The 16,424-nt window shown below is 39.7% G+C and overlaps 2 protein-coding genes across 4 annotated transcripts; one reads left to right on the forward strand and one right to left on the reverse strand.

Moving 5' to 3' along the window:
* The first annotated feature begins 8,794 nt into the window (after positions 1-8,794).
* Positions 8,795-11,065, forward strand: LOC127784842 (transcription factor WRKY19-like). The gene is made up of 3 exons (XM_052312238.1): positions 8,795-9,362; positions 9,478-9,612; positions 10,036-11,065. The coding sequence occupies exons 1-3, from the start codon at positions 9,061-9,063 to the stop codon at positions 10,682-10,684; spliced, it is 1,086 nt and encodes a 361-aa protein (XP_052168198.1). The 5' UTR covers positions 8,795-9,060; the 3' UTR covers positions 10,685-11,065.
* A 164-nt stretch (positions 11,066-11,229) lies between these two features.
* Positions 11,230-14,788, reverse strand: LOC127784843 (cytochrome B5-like protein). Of its 3 annotated transcripts, XM_052312240.1 has the most exons (7): positions 14,441-14,787; positions 13,691-13,772; positions 13,040-13,160; positions 12,929-12,966; positions 12,629-12,706; positions 12,418-12,509; positions 11,230-11,697 (listed from the first exon to the last, which is right to left on the reverse strand). In XM_052312240.1, exons 3-7 carry the CDS (start codon positions 13,119-13,121, stop codon positions 11,631-11,633), a joined length of 357 nt encoding a protein of 118 aa, XP_052168200.1. In that variant the 5' UTR covers positions 13,122-13,160; positions 13,691-13,772; positions 14,441-14,787; the 3' UTR covers positions 11,230-11,630. The 3 variants fall into 3 exon arrangements, with proteins under 3 accessions (XP_052168200.1, XP_052168202.1, XP_052168199.1); XM_052312242.1 differs by lacking the exon at positions 13,691-13,772 and having other exon boundaries at positions 14,190-14,788; XM_052312239.1 differs by lacking the exon at positions 13,691-13,772 and having other exon boundaries at positions 11,231-11,697; positions 14,441-14,786.
* Between the last annotated feature and the right edge of the window lie 1,636 nt (positions 14,789-16,424).

Here is a 16,424-nt window from a genome sequence, read left to right on the forward strand (position 1 = left end):
ATTTAAATTGTTATAAAGCACATCATCTTAATTGCTTATATTTATTTTTCAATAGTCGATCAAGTATAAACATTATCCTAAGATTTTTACATGGTATTTCTACTATTAATAGATAATAAAACTTCCGCAGCAACACGTAAGTTTCATCTAGTATTCCATAAGAGCATGTATATATTGGACGGGGTGGAGCAGTGTGGTGTGTACAGTTGGACGGAAATAAAACTCAAGGTGGCCGGTTCGGTTCGGCTGGGATATAGCCATATAGGCCGGCCACAGGCCAGCCCCTATCAGGATGCGTTCCACAACGATTGACAGCGAACACTGGTGTGCACAGATGCGAGATGTGTGTGCATATTCTTCAACGTATTCGATCGAAAACGACCAGTGGCTTCTTGCTACCGGCCCGGGTCGGTCCATCGCCGCGCGACCGCGAGCTATCCATCGATAGACGACGCCGCGTCGCTCGTGTCTCGCGAGCTACCGCGTCAAGCATCGATCGCAGCAGGCGCATGCACCGCGATCCCCCCCTCGCTTTTCAGTTTTCTACCCGGGCGTAATCCACCGTACTAGTACGTGCTACGACGCGGTGCCCGCCGCGTACTCGATCACTCGCGCGCGATCGCCCCGCGCGCGGACGACGACGAAGCCACGACACGGACGACGCGGCCACTTCATGCGCATGCGCACGCGCACCCCGCGGGAAACTACGCGCCCCGCGGTCCGACCTGCCTGCTGCCTAGGACGTGGTCGCGCCAGCCTTCAATTTGATCGATATGATGGATTAATTAACAGCAGGAGTACGTACCAAGCATATGCAGGGGTAGTAGTGAGTGACCGGCCTATTGGCTATTGCATGAGTACTGTACTACTAGTAGTACTCTCTCTCTCTCTCTCTCTCTGCAAACCCAAAACCTGGGGCCGGCCGGTTTTGCAAACCAGCCCTGGGAAAGGCCGGACAGCTAAGCTACCCCAAAGTTCTTGCACAAATTTTGACAATTTAATCCTTTATAAAACCAATTTTACAAATGAACCGTGGCTAAAACTTATTATGAAAATAACCCTTTTATGGCGCTGAACTTAGATGCCTTAGCGCCAAATAGCATGGCGTTGAATTCACGTTGGCACGCCAACTCAACCGCCCATCCATGATGGCACAGCATTCAGCGCCAGTTGACGTGGCGCTGATGTGTCTAAGTTCAGCGCCATACGATTTGGCGCTGAACAAAAGGGTCTTTTCTGAAATAAATTTTGATCATGATTCATTTGTAAAATTAGTTTTTGCAAGAGTCAAATTGTCAAAATTTATGAAAGTTCTTGCTTATCAATTTATGTGTGCTCTTGTCTCACAGTTGACAAGGGGGGCCTGTAGTACTAGTACTACTATATACTACAGTGTGTATACAGTGAACCCCGAAGCAATCATGCAAGTTGCTACAGAAGCAAGCACAACTTCCACTTGCAAACGCATAAAATATGGTAGTACATGCATGCAATTGAGGGTACTGTGAGGATGCATCATATACAGTTATCGGTCCAGTTTATTGGTTAAGAGCTTTCGCCATGTGATAAATGAGCTGGGATTCCATGTATCTATCCTACTATCCTAGGCTGTGAGTTGCAACTTGCTTATAATTTGTGAAAGGTTGCTCGCTCTGTGCTAATCAATCGAAGGATATTTGTACAGTATATACTTTTGGCTTTTAACTATGTTTAGGTTAATTAATCATCCAAGCTCACCTGCGTCCGCTCACCGGTGATGATTAATTTGATTGCCCCGATGAGATGAAGCTGCGTGTGAGCTAGCAATACTGCTACTTGTACATGTATACTAGTATTGTTTTCTCTCTGAAATTTGTGCCACAACCACAACTGATGGTGAGACGAGGTCATGCATACCACTTGGTGCTGGTGGTAAAATAGATTAATTAGTCGCTTGGGACAAGTACGTAGTTACCGGTTTATTACACTATAAGAAATTTGCTACGCGACTGAAAATGATATGGTACAACAATTAACCGTATAGACGAGTTAATTTCCTGTAGAAAAAGTGATCATGTCAAAGCACGCATGCATGCTTCCAAGCTGCTGGAGTAGCTCGTACACGCGTACACCCAAACTTTGGCACGTTAACATCACAAGTAAATTAAAAACATACATATCTATAGGCGACTCTTCTAATCAGAATAGACATGTAGTAGCTGAGAAAAAGACGAACAAAATACCGCGTAGATGATGTATATAGTAGCAACAAGCCAAATAGATAAAGCATATAGTATATTATTATATCACTTTCAGTGCTTGGGGAAAAAAAATAAGCTAACAGTGGGCTCCTGCTTTTTTTTTTTCCCTCTTGTTTTGTTTTCTAGGCAGCTAATTCACCCACCAAACGCGCTGTCCTTGTCTTCCTGGGGGGCTGGGGGCCGCATGGAATTCGTAATCCCCTTTTCATTTTTTTTGTTTATGATATTTTCCGCTAACGTCTCTGCCAACTTGTGTACGTACGTTCCTAGGCCACACATGTGGTTAATCTGTTCTTATAATATTCATCTCCTTATTCTATAGTAGCAACCTTAATTATCACCTCCACTATACTGATCTGCATGGTTGCTACCCCGGGCCCCTTCATGATCTTGTGAGTTATTTATGTTTGTTCGTATGGCTAGCTAGCTGCATGAAAGGTTTCTACTGGCTTGGCCAAGCCATATGGCACTCTTTTTAGGTTTTTTTTATACAATGAGCCATATGGCACATGGATCTACAGAAGAATTGATATGATTAGCAGTTGAGTAGTCTTTTTGCTGCAATATGTGATTAACTATGTATGGATTAGCATACACTACATATGGAATATGGAATGAAGTATATAGAGTCCATATAAAAATACAATTTAAAAATAATTAAAATCGTAATTAGAAAAAATAAATACTGAAAGATAAGTTTAGAGTCCAAATACAATTTAGACATAATAGAAACTAGGAATTAAAATAAGGAATATTGGAAGAAGAGTATAGAGTCATATAGGAATTTATAATTAACTAAAATTTGAAATAAAAATAATAAAATTAAAAGTGGAGTTTAGAGCACATGTAGAAACACATTTTACAAATAAATAAATAAATTATAATAAAAAGGAATTTTGGAACAATAGTCCATAAAGAAATAATATTGAAACATGAGTCCATATAGGAATAAAATCTATAAATAATATTGAAACATAAGTTTAGAGTCCATAAAGAAATAAAATTATAAATAATAAAAATTCAGAATTAAAATAATAAGAAATATTAGAAAAAGAGTCTAGAGTCCATATAAAAATAGGCTCCAGTTTAAAAAAAAGGCAAAAACCAGCACATATATATGTGTGATGTCTTCATGATTTTTGTGTCCATTGTTTTTGTTCTGTTTTTGTTCATGATTGTGTTCTTGGATGATGTGGAGTGGCTCGGTGAATCGGCTCGATGTTTTTGTTCTGTTTTTGTTCATGATTCATATTTGGATTTCTATAACAAAAACACCTACTCGCTCTGTTCCAAAGTATAACAACCTATTATTATATTAGACATAATCTAGTATTGCTATATTCAAAAAGGGAAGGAGTGCTATTTTTATCACTTAAAGTTGACACGTTATTGGTACATCATTTATGCTTATTAGGACACTGAACTATGCCTTTGACAAATCTTAGACATCCTGAAGTCATTGTGTAGAGATACACAATATGTGTACTAATCGGATATCATCAATTGTAATATATAGTTAATATATGATGAATTTGATACAGTGGGAGCGCAAGCTTTCGCAATCATTAAGTCTTTTTTTTTTCACGTATTTTAGTGGACAAGAAAATTTAACTCGAGGCGTGCACACATTAGGAGAAACCATTTGGTAATAATACTTCCCTGACCCTTTTTGCTGGACCTGTTTACATCGACTCGGTCTCCACGATGCACTTCACTATTCATTACTCTTTCTGTCTTTAGAAGACCGTTGTTTTTGTTTTTTAATCTAGCCAAAGACATATATTAAGTAAAATGTTAAATATCTTTCATTATGTGGAGAGAAAATTAAAAATGTAGAGAAAATGAGAAGAACTGGGGACTACTATTATAGTTCAATGGTTAAAACAAGAAGAAAAAGTAGTATTAAAAATGTGACCCAATCTAAAACTAAAGTTTTTGTGGAAAGAATCTTAGGCTAAAACAATAATCTTTTAGGGATGGAGGGAGTAACATATTTATATAACTTCTTTAAATGTTAAAATCCACATATTTGTATATATTACTCCCTCTGTATTTTAATGTATGACATCGTTGACTTTTTAATCAACGTTTGACCATTCGTTTTATTCAAATCTTTTGTGCAAATATGAAAATATTTATGTCATGCTTAAAGAACATTTGATGATGAATCAAGTCATAATAAAATAAATGATAATTATATAAATTTTTTGAATAAGACGAATGGTCAAACGTTAGATAAAAAGGCAACGACGTCATACATTAAAATATGGAGGTAGTAATTATTTTGAATTTGAAATATTTAACTGCAAGTGTCTTAATTAGGAAATCATCTAATTATACTATCTAATTAAGAATGAAGGGATTACACATGGACCTCTTTGTGTATGAAATCCTAATCCAGACATAAGAAAACATATACTCCTAGTATGTATATGTAGGTGTACTTACAGGCTGTAGCTAGGACGGAAAACCTTTGCTAGGTTCTTAATTACTCCAACGAAAATCCCTAGGAAATTAAGTGGCTAAAGTCCAAACTGAAACATGTGCATATGAACTTGCAGGATAATTACACACGGCCGGCGGCGCAGGTGGGCGCACACATCGGCTTGCACAAAAGGCCACGCTTGCTTAGCCAACAGCTTATAAACTGATGGATGCTAGTAGCAGCTCACAGCAAGCTACTCTGGCTTCCTTCCTACCAAACTGGAGTAGTAAGCATTTCTAAGGCTTAAATTTATACCACGATATATAAGCATGATTCCCATTATATATTTCAATAATTTCAAACTTAATCAAATTAGCTAACATTTTAAAAGGGAATCACAGTAATTTAAATTTGAAAAATTAACAACTAAATTAAGTGACTAAAATGAAATCTTTTGTCCTAAATCTTAGTATATTTGCTAAATAATCTAAAAACATTTATACTATTTTGAAACAGAAGTACAGTACTAGTGTTGAAGTGATTAATTAATTATGTCCACATGCTTTGGCTTTGCCATTTTTTTTGTTCTCTCTCCGACGTAAGGGTTTCGTCCGTTCGCTGAGCTCATTAACGCGGAAAGGGCCGGGGATTGAAGATTCCTGCCACGCGGTCGGCCCTTCCACGTTGCTTCGCCAATGGGAGCCCCTCCTCTGACTTCACCCTTTGTTTTATCCCCACTAAGAAACGGCTTTTCACTTGTTTTTGTCTCAAAGATAGTTAAGCTTTTTGGTGTGTGATTAATTAAGAAAGATGATCATAAGGTTGGGTGAGACGATGACTTAAAGTTGTAGGCTTTTTTTCCATCTACAGATATATATATACATATAGTATATAGTACTGATCTGATAGTGTCAAATTATTGGTGTGTATTTGTAAATATATATGTTTATCTGGAGTACATGCATGGCTCAAACAAAGACATTGGTTCTCCTTTTTTTCCCGGAAAGTAAGGAAAATTAGTTCCTAAATGAAAGACGATGAAACCCCCTTTTTTTCCAAACCGTTTGTAACACATCCATTTTATGATTTTAACGCGTCTTCCCATGAAGTTTTCTTGCAGTGAGACGGTCAATATCGACTGGTTGCATATAGGCAATTAACATTTGTTTTGTTTCAAAGATTGTCCCAGAGTACTGATAGTAACAGTCTAGTCTCATCGATCCCGTCAAACATGCAGCAAAGATAGTGATTGATTCTACTACAAGAACAGTGTTTTCCTTGTAGTGAGAAACGAAATACTGAGGAAATTTAACGAGCTTGAAAGCTCAATCACTACCATGACTAGCGAGCTAATCCTGAGGGTGGTAATATTTTCTGTCAACAGACCAGATTGGGACTAATAACGGCGCAAGCAAATGATGGTTGAAATAATTAAATATGAACATAACATGGCCACTTGCAAGCATATAAAAATCACTGTATATTATCAGCAACATGGCTGCTGATGAGATATACTATTCATTATCATATGGAAATGATACCTGTGTGGCTAAACGACAGCTCTGATTATACTATCTCGATCTGCTTCTTGGTGCAGTTAGTTAAATCTGTTTTTAGAAAAATATTGTACATCATCCATTGGATCGATAATTAGCTAGTATGCATGCATGAGCAGCAGCTGCAGGTTCATGATTTCCTTTTCGATCATGCAAAGGGCAGAATTGAACTAGTCAACATCGATAGAAGATTATGGACCAGCAGTCGGCATCCTTAAAAATCCCCATATCAGGTTGAGTTTAATTTACTTGTCGACGAGCCTTAATTTAGTACGCATGGTTACTTGTAAATAAGTGTTATTTGAATGTGTTTGACTCGTCTATAGAGAGTACTAGGATTTGGCGCGCACACATTTGAAATTTTGTAGTAATATTTGCCCATATCAGAAAAAAGGAATATTTGGAAAAATCGTGTGAAGTTTTTGTAAAAATTCCCATGTTTTAAACCGGGTTAGTTTTACATTAGTGATATGTTGTGCTGCTTTGCTTTCCTGGTTATTTCTAGCTTATGCAGAAATAATTCGTTCATTGTTTTAATTCCACGCGTACCATATATATATATATATATATATATATATATATATATATATATATATATATATATATATATATATATATATATATATATATGCAACAAAAATATTTTGGGTATCAATAAATTTCCTTTTTCTTTCCGCTCTAATCAACAAATCAACAATGAACTGATCATATATTAGTACATTTCCAAAAGGTACTACTTAATTATAATTAGTAGTGCACATGCGTTTCTATCATATATACTACCCTACGTTTCAATATCAATTCTTTTAAGCATCACTATCTGAATGACATTAGCCTGCGTGCTCATGATACAGCAACATCAGGCGGCCGCCCAGGTGTACATTCCAGATGCCATACGTATACATAACTTCAATAAGATCCTCTTCATTTTCAAAAGGTACAATTTACCTGCCCTTAATTTGGAATAAACACTAGGCACAGTAAGTGTAAAAGAGACAAGAAATGAGGAAAAAAAAGCCTCCACTGATTTTCATACGGACAATGAATGAATGGACGCAGTACTTTCAGTGTGAAACAGAGTGAAATGATAGCAACTGAAGGTCTTAGAGAAACAACCCAAAAAAAAGCACCATGCAACTAACAAAGCTACTAGCATTTTCTTTAAGAAAAAAAAAACGAGCCAGTAGCACATATACCGACCAGAGCACTTGAAAGAGATGTATATATGTCTAACTGAAACAGCATGAAAATATTCCCAATATGAACTGGACAGCGTCGCAATATGTCACATATATAGGCTTTTAGCGTTCGTCGTTTGTATATCGAATAACCTTTTTCTTTTAGATGTGATGCCACCAAAAAACAAAAAAACAAAGACAAGAGATTGGAGTAGTGGCAAAGGGCTGTGTGTACGTGTCCACGTAGAATCGTATAATATCATCAGTGAACTTCTCGCCCAAGTAAATTAACTAGCTTTAGTTTAGCTATTTTGGACTTTAGTCCTCCTCCACACTTAATTTACATTATCGAGTTGATTGTGGTATCTATGCAGCATATATCAAATTTTCACCTGAAAAATATATAAAACAATAATTTAGGCTCCTATCGGATAGCCTATTCAGCCAAAGAAAAAGCCAAAATTTGAATTTTCAAACTTAATTTTGATATTTATTTTGAGGTATTTTCAATGTAGTTTCTTTTTCAGCATTGGCTTTTAAGTCACCGAGAATATATATATAAAAGTTTTATCTACAAATTTATTTTTATTCTCTAATAAGCCGTTTTGGCTTATTAAAAGAAAAGCCAAACGATGGGGCCATTACATTATCGAGTTGATTGTGGTATCTATGCAGCATATATCAAATTTTCACCTGAAAAATATATAAAACAATGACAAATAATTTACGGACAACCAATGTCATTTTGTGCATAGGTTCAACCTCACAAACATATGTGCTAATACAAAACTATCTTCCACATAATTTAATCCATGGTTACTTTGTAGCTGACATTTTAATTACAAACCATCTCCGAAACATCCAGAAATAAAGTAGAACAGACAAAAGTATTTCCACCAACATATACATACATACATACATATATATATATATATATATATATATATATATATATATATATATAGACACACACACACGATTTGCACTTGATAGTGCAGTTGCAAGAGGTGTGTGGTTTTAACATCGAGATCGCATGTTCAATCCCCAATACACTTACATTTTCTTTTTAAACATATTTGGAGGTACAAATCTCCCTTTAAATCTAGTTTTTTTTATTTGATGTTGTTCCAAACCAAAGTGTCCAAGCTGACGCTTTTGGGTACAACCCTCCACTAATCTAAAATTTGTTTAATGGATCATTGCATCACCCCAACACTGTCCACTAGCTAAGCTAATGTAGCTTAGCCCGATCGATCCGACATGGCGTTGGCCAATCAAATCCAAAGAACCCCCTCTCGCCGTCGCCATCTAGCTCTCTCACCGGTCAAAATCCTCTTCTCCCCCACTCACCACCAACGCGCTTCTTCTTCACCTCTCCAATCCCCTTCTTCTTCTTCTTCTTCTTCTTCTTCTTCTACCTCTCGACCCCCTCCTCCCCTCCTCTTTATAAGCTCGAGCTCCCCTCGCAGCTGCGCCTCACTCCACATGCGCTCTCGCCATCTCGATCTTTTTACCCAATTCTTGATCACTCTTCTTGGTCGTTCTTGCCATTCTTGTACCGCGAAGCGAGCTTAGCTGCAACCTGCAAGATCGAGCTAGCTAGCTAGCAATTTATCTAGGTTGGTGAGAGCAGGAAGAGATCGATCAAGGGTTGAGGGGTGATGGAGAGCATGGAGGGCAATGGAGGAGGGCGGCTGGTGGTGACGGAGCTGAGCCACATCAAGGAGCTCGTGAGGCAGCTGGAGGGACACCTGGGTGGCTCCGGCTCCCCCGACCTCTGCAAGCACCTGGCCTCGCAGATCTTCTCCGTCACCGAGCGCTCCATCGGCATGATCAGGTCCGGCCACTTCGACGGCCACCGCAAGCGCTCCGCCGCCGCTGTCGCCGCCGGTGACCTCGACTCGGCGACTCCCAGCCCCCTCAGCGACGTCTCCGACTTGCCTTTCAAGGCCACCAAGAAGAGGTGAATATATACAAAGATTAATTGTTCATGTTCATTTTTAGCTGAATTTTTGGGGGAATGATTGATTGAGTTTAATTTTTTGTTTGTTTCGAATTTTTTTGATTGATTTTTGCAGGAAGACGTCGACGGAGAAGAAGAGGCATCAGATTAGGGTGAGCTCGACGGGAGGGGTGGAGAATCCACCGGTAGATGATGGCCATAGCTGGAGAAAGTATGGGCAGAAAGAGATTCTTGGAGCCAAGCACCCAAGGTTGGTATTTTTCTGATTTCCCTCTACTTTTCCCCCCCAATATTTCAGTACAAAAAAGGTGTTTGTTTCCACCATTTTCATAGCCTAATCTGCACATGCGTTTTTCATAAGCTTTGTGCTGTGGCATCATCAAAGATATATCTGCTTTGCTTTCCTGCTTGGTTTGGTTGTTTGTGGCTGTCTTTTCTTTATCATGGTGAAAGCAGCTGCAGCCTTTCCTCTGTTCTCAAATGCTTGGATTCCACCTGTCAGAAATTCAGATAGGATCATAGGACCACCTGTTTGTTTGCATGCATCTAATTGGATGTGTTGTCAAATAATCCTGCCAATTAGTTTGATTGTTTTCGAAATCACACAAACTTTTCTGAAGAATTTTAAGAATCTTTGATCGATTGCAAGGTTTCTAAAAACATTTTTTTTCAGGGGTTACTACCGTTGCACCCACCGCAACTCGCAGGGATGCATGGCGACGAAGCAGGTGCAGCGCACCGACGAGGACGCGACGGTGTTCGACGTGATCTACCACGGCGAGCACACGTGCGTCCACAAGGCGGTGGCCGCCGGCGCCGGCAAGCCGGAGACGGAGACGGACACGAACGCCGCCGCCGAGAGCCGCCTCCACGACCTGAGCTCCGGCCTGACGGTGAAGATCGAGGGGCTGACGGCGCCGCCGCAGCAACAGCAGGGCGGCGGCGGCTGGAACGCCATGCCGCCGTTCTGCCTGTCGTCGCCGGTGAGCGGCCTGGCGCCGCCGGATCAGCACAACCCGTTCTCCGCGCCGTCGACGCCGGAGAACCGCCTCGCCGCCGCCGCGTCGTCGGCGGCCTCGCCGGCGACCTCCGACTCGATGGCCGCCGCGTCGTTCCACCAGGCGGCGGCCGGCGGCGGCGATGCGGCGTGGCGGGACGCCGAGCTCCAGGAGGTGGTGTCCGTGCTCGTCGCCGCGACGACGACGACGGCGACCGCGCAGCCGGCGCCCGCCACCGCCATGGTCGACGCCGACCTCTCCGCCCTCGACGCCTTCGAGTTCGACCCCGGATTCACCATTGATATCACCAGCTTCTTCGCATGAGATTATGAACAGAACCAGATCAATGGTGACCAAACTCAACCCAATCCAATCCAATCCAATCCAACCCGATCCGATCCTCACATAGCTAATGAACACTAGAGAAGCAGTTCATGGTGACCACCCTCTGTTCTTTAGCTGTTGCCATGAAAGAACAGAGGAGGGAAGAAGAGCAGAAGCTTTCTTCCTAGGTCAATAGAGATGAGAAATAGTAGTACTAGTACTTAATTTTTCTCTCTTTTTTTTCCCCAAATGAGAGTGTTTCTTTGTATTATTATTAGTATTATTATTATTGATTTGTGTCAAGGAAAATAAGATCTTGATCATGTTCTGAGCATCCAAAGAATATAATTTTGTCAGCAGTTTTATACTCTTGAAGTACAATATCATGATTCTCATCAGGACAAATGAACCAAAATAGTTGTACAAACTCTTGATTTTCTCATCAGGAAAAATGGACTAGATCTTGAAAAAAAATATTCTTATTGTAGCCACCCAGATTACTTCACCAACACAAGCATGAGCACATGAAAATTCCAAACGTGTTTCCTGAAACCCAACAGCCGTGTAATCCTCAGACACGACAAGGGGGAGAATTGGACCAAGTAAAAAATGCATATCATTGTCATTGTAGTAGAAACAATAAATACAAAAGTTGGCACATTTCGTTGTCTTGCCTGAGAAAGTTCCATAAATCTAAGGAAACATATCTTTTCAAAGAGATAAATCGACGAAAACATTGAGATTGAACTCACATAAATATAGTCCATATGGTCCAAACACTGCTACTAGTAAGAGTGCCAGGTCAAAGATGAAATGAGAACCACGGAGCTTGGGGCCAGTCCTCATCACAGGCAGGAGACAGTTTCACTCGTCATATTCAAGGAACATCCGTGGAACGCAAGGGTTCACATTTGGGAGATTCCTGAGCCTCTCATCTCTATCATCATCAGTCCTTCAGTTTGCCGATGCAGAAATCTTCGATGATCTCGAAGACTCTAAAGCCATGTTGCGGTCTGAAAAGCGCGTAAGAGTTATTTTATTTACCTGAGTCATAAAAAAATGACGCGTACAACACTTGTGAAAGTGAAAAGGGGAATCAGTAAAAGCAAAAATCAGAATTTGCGGTCTTGAGAATGATATGAGAAGAAAGATCCCCTTCAGTGTCGCAGTTGAGAAAGTAACACTACCCTTTGGAGCATCCATCATCTAGATTTTCTTTTTGGTTCTTGAAATGGTCAATGTTAAATGTATTAAAATCAGTAACATCCACATGTCCCTAAAATCACGGATATGGATTTATGGGTGTATGTCGCTGAGCATAAATAGTTTCAATGATGACAAAAATACATGACCAGTACTCAAACACAGGAAACCATTGCACAATACCATTGGAATACACCAGAAAGAATGGAAATTCATTGACAGGTAAAATAAGAGCGTAATTGCCTTTGCTTGTTGCTGTTACAGAAAATTATAAATGTCATTAGCAACATTTACTATGTTAGTCAATTGAGTAATTTCGATGGAGTAAACAGGGATCCATAAGTCTAGCACTGTCAATTAGTAAGTTACTATAAAAACTAAATTAGATTTCACCTCGGAAAAGATGCAGCAAAGTAACATGAGACACTTCTGCGATTCATGCTAAAGCAGCAACATAGTATTATGCTACAGAAAAGATTCAAGAACAATATTGACATAGTATGGTATAATTGAGGTGATAAGATACAGACCCCAAAAATCCCTCTGTTGAATCACCACCGGCATTGTTTAGAATTTCATCACCACCTGGATGTTCCTCTACATAAGAGGTTACGTCGTACACCTGGATCAATCACGAAATCAGCAATCATCAGACAAAATAGTGCAAATTTTCCAATTTCAAACTTCATAGTTTTGTTACACAAAATCAATTGCAAAACTGGAATATCATCTTCTTCCAACCTTGTCCTTGACTATGATCCAACAATCCTTCCTTGTGTTGTGAGTCGATACCTCTTTCTTTGTATAGCTCCTAAATTTCTGAATGTGAAATTCCATGGGCAAATAGTGAGAATGGAGTGTACTTTTAATGAACCAACAATGAGTCAAGTGTATCCTTAGATCAATAAACAGAAAGCTTATTCTGAATTCTGAAGCCTCATGGTGTTTTTTTTTTTGGAGATAAATCTTTTTGTTAAATAAAATTACATGTACAACTTTTACAGAAAACTACACTATCCAAATATAGAAAAAGAAATTCACCATTCCACCGTTTGGTGATTGTATTTCCTTCCCTTTACCTGCATTACATTAGTCAGTGCCAATTAGTTTAAAGCAACTAAAACTAAATATTGCAATTGATGCAACTTTTACCATTGTTGTTGGATTTTGGAATAACAAAGATGGCTCCTAGTACAAGAAGCAAAACGAGTGAGATGACTAGAATAACTTCCATTGAGCAACTCACGAATTAATTACTGAACTGGGTAATACTCTGCACATCAAAATAGAATTCAATCAGCAAGATTACAGCAAGGTGCTGTTCACTAATAAAGTTGCAGTAACCAAAGCAATCACAGAATGCAAGTCTGAAATGATCTTAACATTTAATATCTCTAAAAGAAATCAGAAGAAAGGACGGTTACAGCATCGAGAGTACAGTAAACTCTGAGAATACACAACAAATTAGATCTTGCATGATAATGGCTACAGGCTAATATCTACATCAAATCAAGGTGGCCTAACAACTGCAGCCAGATAATGCTAAGAGCTAAAAACCTAAAACATCAAATGATTCTTCAGTGATAGCATCTACTGAAAACACAATCTTTCAAAAGGAGGAGCACTTTCAGCAACAAATCACCACTTGGGATATATACCCAGCACCATCTATAGAAAGATCGAACATTTCCCACTAATACGGTAATACCCCACTTAAAATTTGAGCATGTTCCAAGAAATTTGATGAAATCGATTTGGGCCAATATCATTGGAATAACAAAGATGGCTCCATGTGACACTTACAAGAAGCACAATAAGTGGTATGACGATATTATTGACCTCCGAAATTAATTACTGAACTACGTATATTAACTGGAGCAGTGCTCTGCACAACAAACTTGACTCGAATCAGAGTGGCAGCAGGCAGTACACTGATAATGTGTTAATGATTGTGAGGCATATCACTGATAAAAGTTACAAGAACGAAACATTCATACAGTAAGTATGCAATTATCTTAATGCGTCTAATCTGAAAAGAATAAAACTAAAAGATGGACAGTTACTGCATCGGAAGTACACTAATCTCTGGATGTAGTAAAGAAATTTGACCTTTGCTCAATATAATAACCGCAGCCTGCCTCATTCTAGTACATAATCAAAGTGGGCATGCGAATCTAAAAAGAAAAAAAAAAGGGTATCCTTGCAAATCCCAGCAGAAAATCAGACAATGCGTCGCAAACAGGTGAAAAACGGCATCATTCTCATGCTGGAATATACTGAAAACCCGAATTTTAGTTCAGACCGGGTCCTCAAATCTGAGGCGGTTTTCTGCAACGAATCAACTCTTGCGCGCAATCATCCTACCGCCGACTACTGAAAGACCACAGATCTCTCCCACTATTTCCCCACCGAGATCCACGAAGTTGGCGCCTGGCAATCCGCATTAATCCCTCGCCATAGGACGCAGCAAAAACTACAGGAACAGAATGCAGTAGGGAGCATGGAAAGTTCTAGAAGCGCATCTGGAGAGGAGAGCCCGCAAGAAGAGATTACCAGTGGAGCTTAGCTGACTGAGAGTGAGTGAGTGAGTGAGTGCGCAACCACCAACTAGGTACAGAATCTGGATTTAGACCCCCTGAAGAGGACTCGTTTAATATTCCCAATCGGACTAAACAAGAGTGTCTTCTGATGTCGCCATGGCCGGAGCTCCCTGCATCAGCCAATGCGCCAGCAGAAAACAGAATAAACTGAAATGGTGACAGCAGAAGAGGCTCAGCTCATGTGATGGGGGGATCGTGGGGTCCGTTTCTTTGATCTGAACTGGGTACTGCTCGAAACCAGCGGATCAGTAACCGTGGCCCCTGGTTTCATGGGCACGATTGTGTGGGCAGTTGGAATGTCGGGATCTTGCTGAATAAAGAACAGGATCAGTATTGAGGCTTGACAGTTGAGAGGATGGGCCTCTTTGGGTAATCAGCCATTTGTCCTCAGTCCCAAAATAGGTACAGCTATGTAGTAATAGAAATGGGCCGTGAGCCTTTGCTGGTGTTCTATCAGGGCTGGACCATTTCAGTTTGAGACCTTCATAAAGAAATATCAGACAGACGTGCAGGTAAATGGAATTTCTGGAGGACTGAGGTCAGGAGCTCACTGAAAGGAAAAGAAAGGGGAACAAGTGGACATCCTAAAAATTAATCTCTAAGGGCCCTTTGAATCGTAGGAATGAAAAAAATAGAGGAATAGAAAAAACACAGAATTCTGATAGGAATACAATTGTAAAACAGAGGATTGCAAAACACAGAAAAAACACAGGAATGGCCGTTTGATTGGACCACAGGAAAAACGCAGGAATCAGATGAGAGAGATAGATCAGATGAGAGAGATAGACTCAGAGGAAATGTTCCAAGAGGTTAGACCTCTTGCTAACTTTCCTCCAAAATGTACATAGGATTACCCATTCCATATAAATTTTAAAGGATTGGATAGGATTCAATCCTTTGTTTCAAAGGCCTTCATAGGATTTCTTTCCATAGGATTGAAATCCTCCAAAATTCCTATATTTTTCCTACGAATCAAAGGGGCCCTAAATAAAATGTAGGCAAAAGGAAAATGATCACAAGTTCAATTCCTCATCTCCTTCTTTTATGGATAACAAGTTCAATTCTGAACACAGTTTTCTAAAATTTCTAAATCACTTCAAATAGCATATCATGTTGACAAACCAAAAATAAAATCCACTTGTCGCGGAATGGGGGTAAAACTGACGGCAATGCTTGACAGAGGGGGGGGGGGGGGGTAAACCGGAAAAGGAATTGATGGTGCGTACTCAGTAGTGACAAAATCGATGGAAAAGAGTCAGCAAAGTAGCAGGGGCGACGTCGAAACTTAGCAGATAGGTAAGTGTGTCGTAAGGTCCGATTGGCTTCACTGCTACAACTTATTGGGTTTTAGCCTTACCAGCCATTCGCGTTGGGTTGATACCCTGTAGCCATAGTTGACGTAGTCGAATGTGACCATATAAATAAATTGTTGTAGCCAAGGAGGTGTATATATATAGTTGGGAAGGCTAATTCTCATGGATAGCGTGCCGTCTTTATGTATCACATATACATGTAAGGAAAAAAAAAATCCGAATTTCCCTCCTAGCTATATGGTAGTATGATACCCCTCATTTCAAAAACCAGACATTCTTCACCCTCAACTTTTCATATCGAACGAATTACCCCCTGACTGACTCCGAAATAGTTTTGGTCCTACGCAGTTCAATCAACATAGAAAAATAAAAAAATGGTGGGATCCACTTGTCCTCTTCTTTTTGTCATCACATGTGAGCCCTACTTTTTTTATGCTAACTAGACTGCCACGTATAAGTTACTTCCTCCGTTTCGTATTATAAGACTTTCTAGCATTGCTCATATTCATATATATGTTAATATATCTAGATATATGTATGCCTAGATTCATTAATATCTATATGAATGTGGACAATGCCAGAAAGTCTTATAACCTGAAATGGAGGGAGTATGTAGGACCAAAA

Source organism: Oryza glaberrima, chromosome 9, assembly GCF_000147395.1.
Source record: "Oryza glaberrima chromosome 9, OglaRS2, whole genome shotgun sequence".
Taxonomy (NCBI): Eukaryota; Viridiplantae; Streptophyta; class Magnoliopsida; order Poales; family Poaceae; genus Oryza; species Oryza glaberrima.